We start from the raw sequence: 6,035 nt of genomic DNA on the forward strand, positions 1-6,035 counted from the left end.
TTCGTACAAAGTGCGTGAGCTGCGACGTCGGACTCTGCATTTCGGAATTTTTTCGGCAGTACCATACGAAGGCCACATTACCATAGATGACGCAGGGGGGAAGGCTGTTTCCTCATGAAGATGGTGAACATATATCACGTAAGTAGAGCAAAAATTTAATTTTAAAAAAATCTTTACACGCGTGCAATGCGCGACATCATATGATGTCGTTCTTAAATTTGTCCTTACTTTTAACGTCATATGACGTCCCTAGATTACATTTGATCATGCAGGAATGAAGGCTGTCTCATGATAAAGGTGGTGACCAAAAATCATGTAAATAGAACAACAATTTATATTTTTAATATAATATTAAAAAAAACCTTACACGCGTGGAATCCGCGATATCATATGATGACGTTTGGCCAGCTGCCCTAACTTTTAACGACATCATATGATGACGTTCGTCCGATAAAGGTTAATACATTTTTTAAGACTTCTACAATTTAATGATCAAAACAAAAATATCCCAAACTTAAAAATTGTACAATAAGAAGAAAAACTAGTAAATTACTTACCAACTACACCAGTGGTGCCATCTCCAATTTCATCATCCTGTGACTGAGACAGCTGCACCATAAGTTTAGCAATCTCATGCTCAACATCCATAAGTTTCAATATCGTAGCTCCATCATTTGTAACTGTGACATCCCCATCTGGACTAACCATCATCTTATCCAAGCCTTTCGGTCCAAGTGATGTCCTTAATGTGTTGGCTATTGAACGTCCTGCCAATATGTGTGACTGCCAACATACCACATACTTTCATTTCAGCAAACCGATTACCATACATTTTGCTACAGATGAAGATTCTCAGCTTGTTCTGGTAATAACAAAATATTTTTCATGAGAAAGGCAAAGCCTGACCCAACATAAATACCTTTCATAAAAATTCTGAAAGGGAATCGAAAAGATAAAACAGGTGACAACTGATTCTGATAATATACTGCAGTATGAGCTGAAATGCTGGGGAAATACCCCCATAAACCCTTCACATGGTGATGTAACAAGGGGACCACTGTGACATAACAAGGGGACCACTGCTGTAACACAAGGCAACAGGGAACGGTATAAAATGCCGGCTGAGCAGTATGTCAGGACAGTGAGTGATCAGGAGTGACACAGTGTGGATCATGGAGTTTCCGACTGTAGTGAAAGTCTAACAGTCGCCGAGAGCAGGAGAAATAATTGTGATAATGCCGACGGCAGTAACTGTGAGACTGTAAATTGTGTTATTGTGAGAGCGAGTGTTCAATTAATTCGCTATATCAAATAAGGCGTGAAGTTACTTGTCGCGTGATATACACCCAACACATGACAATTTGCTGTCATAGAAGTGGGATTGCACTTAAACACGTGACCAACAGGATACAAACTTAAACACGAAGATCACAAAAAAAAAGATGGATATACAGCAGATGTTGGAACTCCTCCTGGCCAAGATGGGAATACAAAGGCCATGGAAGAAAAAACAGAAGCCATCCGAGCCAAAATGAGAGCAACCCAAGCAAGGACGGCCGCCATCTGAAAAGGGATGGGCACCAACCCCAAGGAGATATTGGCCGAATTTAAACCCGAAATGGACGCAAAGACAATGGCCTGCCAAGAGATGGAGGCACGTCTAGAAGAAGAAGAGCAGACCTCGGTGGAAATGAAACCTGATGTGGCACAACAAGACAAAGTCCCCAATGAAGATGCTGTAGTGAAACCAGTCAAAGGACAGAAGAGGAGGCATAAGGGCAAGAAGCAAGCTGCAGAGCGATGCGAGGAGCCAAAGGAACTGACTCGAGGAATTTGTGGATCCCGGAGGAAGTTGGCTGTCACCTGCAGGAATGTATCCCGTCGCGCAACAGTGGCACGATGTAGGAGAGATGTGTTCAAGAAAGAACGGACCCAAAATCAGGATGGGTGCCAGAAGTAATGTGTTGCCGATCCCAGAAGGATGAACCGCTGTGCAGGAGTGGCACAGCGCAATGGACACATCATTGGGAACAACCAGACTAGGAACAATGTTGNTGGTGGAAACGAAACCTGAGGTAGCACAAACAGAAGAAGTCCCCAAGGAAGATGCCATTGTACTACCGGTCAAAGGATGGAAGAGGCAGTATAGAGGCAAGAAGCAAGCTGCAGAGCAATGTGAGGAGCCAAAGGAACTGATCCGAGGAATTTGTGGATCCCAGGGGAAGTTGGTTGCCGCCTGCAGGAAGGTATCCCGCCGTGCAACAGTAGCACAACGTAGGAGAGATTCTTTCAAGAAAGAACGAACCCAAAATCAGGGTGGGTGCCAGAAGAAATGTGTCACCGATCCCGGAAGGATGACCCGCCATGCAGCAGTGGCACGGCGCAAGGGACACATCATCAGGAACAACCAGACTAGGAACAAGGTTGCAAGAGGAACCCTCAGAGGGTGGAGATGTCAGGTGGAACCAGAGGGCAGCATTGGAGTGAAGACTGAACACACAAGATGGCGGCTGCATCCTGGGAACAAGAGAACAGCCAGCCAAACCCTCAGGAAGACCCTAGGGCTGGATATCAGGCAACAAGCAGTAGAGATTTCCAGCGGATTACAGGACATCAAAACTGGACCTTGTGGAGGGGTCGACCCCCTCCAAAACGAAAAAGAAGGAGAGCACAGAAGAGGAGCCAGTAAATTAGAAGCACCGGCCTACCCGGCATTAATGGAGAATGAAAGTGGTGAGTGAATGTGATACAATGGATCGATGGACGCTGGAATTCTTCGGGACGAACAACCATAAGAAGGGGGCAGATGTAGCAGTTGGAGAATGGACAAAGGGAAGAAAAGGAACAGGGATACACCGTTAGGCAATTCGGGACGAACAGCCTTAAGGAGGGAGCAGTGCGACGTACTTGCGCTATGGAAGACACCCTCTGCCCCCCTCCCCCCGTGGTGACATAACAGCACTTCCCACTGTGACGTAACAAGCGGACCACCGCTGTAACACAAGGCAACAGGGAACGGTATAAAAAGCCGGCTGAGCAGTTTGTCAGGACAGTGTGTGATCAGGAGTGACACAGTGCGATTCGTGGAGTCACCGAGTGCAGTGAAAGTCTTAACAGTCGACGAGAGCAGGAGAAATAATTGTGAGAATTGTGTGATTGTGAGAACGAGAGTTCAATAAATTCGCTATATCAAATGAGGCGTTAAGTTACTTGTCACGTGACATATTATGCATGCTCACTGCATAGATTGCTGCCTTTCCTCTTCCACCCAGTGGGGCTATGACAAAGAGTGAAGTTACTGGACACTGTGACTCAAGAATTGCCAATTCGGCTCATTCTTGCATTAGATACAACTAAGTGCAAGGGGAAGTTTTCTTCTTAACAAGCTAAGCGTGACCCAACTAGTCAAAAAATAATGTGCCTTTTACAGAACCCAAAGAAAGATTAATTTGAATTTCCAAAAAGGACACCACTGGTCCCAATCCTGAATCAGATGGCTCTGGTCCACATCCTATCTTCACCTGTATTTTCAAAGAGGTCTTGCCCTTAAGTTTTCTTGCTAAATTTCTGAACTCATTTCTCGAACACTGCATGCATGCTACATGCCACAAACATCTCATATTTACTGATATGATTCTAACATTTGGTGAAGAGTACAACATAGTAAACTATGTAGAGATAATAAATATACACACAAAAGGTAAAGCTTCCCTTTTCCTTACTTAATTAAGCATCACACTATGCTGACGTACAAGTGAATACAGGTATAGCATCACTGGACTTGAATAAACTAGCAGGGGAAGAGATGAAAGTTGTAAGGCAACAGATGTCACTCATCATGCTGTGGGAAACGATGTCTTCTACAAGGTACGTGACGAGGCTATATACGTAGCGAGGACCAATGAGACATCAGAAAATCGTAGCATTTAATGCGAATGGCATTAGGCAGTGCTATGAGCACAGTACACACCTGCAAGACCTACACATAGATCTGGAACTGTTTGCAGAGACTTGCTTGAAAATTCTGGAGAAGTTCCTTTACCTTATCGAACCGACAGCGGCAGTTAAGCGTATGATCATTCGAGAGACTAGGCTGCCGTTGTATTGATGTGACTCAAGAATTGCCAATTCGGCTCATTCTTGCATTAGATACAACTAAGTGCAAGGGGAAGTTTTCTTCTTAACAAGCTAAGCGTGACCCAACTAGTCAAAAAATAATGTGCCTTTTACAGAACCCAAAGAAAGATTAATTTGAATTTCCAAAAAGGACACCACTGGTCCCAATCCTGAATCAGATGGCTCTGGTCCACATCCTAACTTCACCTGTATTTTCAAAGAGGTCTTGCCCTTAAGTTTTCTTGCTAAATTTCTGAACTCATTTCTCGAACACTGCATGCATGCTACATGCCACAAACATCTCATATTTACTGATATGATTCTAACATTTGGTGAAGAGTACAACATAGTAAACTATGTAGAGATAATAAATATACACACACAAAAGGTAAAGCTTCCCTTTTCCTTACTTAATTAAGCATCACACTATGCTGACGTACAAGTGAATACAGGTATAGCATCACCATCCTTAACCTTGGTACTAGCTGCAGGTCGGAGGTCAGCATCACACCCTTCCCACTTCAGCCCCATGGAAAAAGTCCCTGGTATAATAATGATGGTACTATCACTGCATTTGCCTGGGCGGACTGAGGAAAACGGCGAAAACCCGTAGCCACGACGGGTGACGGCTTGATCGAGATTCTAACCGAGCACCTCTCTCATACTGTTCGGAAACGTTACCGCTATGCCAACCTATTTGGTGAGGTCTGCAATTTTAATGTCATTAAAAGAACTGCACTCCTGGCAAAGACAGTGCTTCGTGTTTGATTTGTTCTTCGACTCTGAAAATGGTGATTCTACACGGGTTCACTGGCAGACCTTATACTTGCTGCCCTAAGAACCTCAAGTTCAACATCCTCATACATTGTTGTAATCCACTAATGCACAGGTTTAAAATAATTATCCAAAGGTAATCAAAACTATAAACTATAAAACTAACCTTCAAGGCATCGACCCCGGTTAATCGCTTCTGATTCTGCTGATCGCGAATTATAATGAACGGACGACCATATTCATCGAACGCTAGTGTACCTGGCATAGACGCCATGGTATTATTTTTAGAATGTTCTGAACGATGATGAATACAAACGCTCTTTTCCACACAGAACTCTCACAAACTTCCTGCAATTCCTGAACTCCACAACATACTCTTGTCGCTCTTGTCGATATCGCGATTGATCTCACAGAAGACTAAGTAATACTACGTTAAGTGGGCACGGACTGCAAAACATCCATTAGCAACATCTGTGATCCGAGCCCGGGCGTTACTGTAACAAACTATGGGCGAGGATACACTGTCATTATTATAGTGCCATCTACCAGCAGTTGTGGTGAACTACTACACTCACTAATTCAAGGACTGAGTTATATAAAATTATTAAAACTTTGAGAACAAAATGATCACATGGTTATGATGAAATATCAGTTGAAGTCCTAAAAATTAGTGCTCCATTTATCATTTCTACGTTAACGTTTATTTGTAATAAAATGCTGTCTACCGGAAATTTTCCGGACAGGTTAAAATACGCTGAGATTAAGCCCTGTTTTAAGGATGGGTGCAGGAATGACCCCTCTTAATTATAGACCCATTTCTCTCTTGACTTCCTTTTCAAAAGTATTTGAGAAGATTATTTTGGCTAGACTAAACCAACATATTCATGACTATATTATAGCTAATGAACAGTTTGGATTTAGAAGTCAGTCTTCAACAACTATAGCTCCTTATGTGTTAATAAATGAAATATTAGATGCATTAAATAAGCGGAAAATTGTAGGTGGAATCTTTTGTGACTTAAAGAAGGCATTTGACAGTGTCAACCATGAGATTTTATTGAAGAAACTTCAATTTTATGGAATACGATGCAAATTTCTTGACCTGATCACATCCTATTTATCAGACAGAAAACAGAGAGTATTAA

At 42.7% G+C, this 6,035-nt stretch overlaps 1 protein-coding gene across 1 annotated transcript in view; it reads right to left on the reverse strand.

Moving 5' to 3' along the window:
- LOC111862338 (T-complex protein 1 subunit epsilon) overlaps positions 1-5,304 on the reverse strand; it is a 28,281-nt gene extending 22,977 nt beyond the window's left edge. Inside the window, exons 1-2 of the mRNA XM_023847639.1 lie at positions 5,057-5,304; positions 558-783 (exon numbers count right to left, since the gene is read on the reverse strand). Coding sequence (XP_023703407.1) covers positions 558-783; positions 5,057-5,164 — 334 coding nt within the window. The 5' untranslated portion in view covers positions 5,165-5,304. The remainder of the gene's footprint in view (positions 1-557; positions 784-5,056) is intronic.
- Between the last annotated feature and the right edge of the window lie 731 nt (positions 5,305-6,035).

Source organism: Cryptotermes secundus, unplaced genomic scaffold (genome assembly GCF_002891405.2).
Source record: "Cryptotermes secundus unplaced genomic scaffold, Csec_1.0 scaffold408, whole genome shotgun sequence".
Taxonomy (NCBI): domain Eukaryota; kingdom Metazoa; phylum Arthropoda; class Insecta; order Blattodea; family Kalotermitidae; genus Cryptotermes; species Cryptotermes secundus.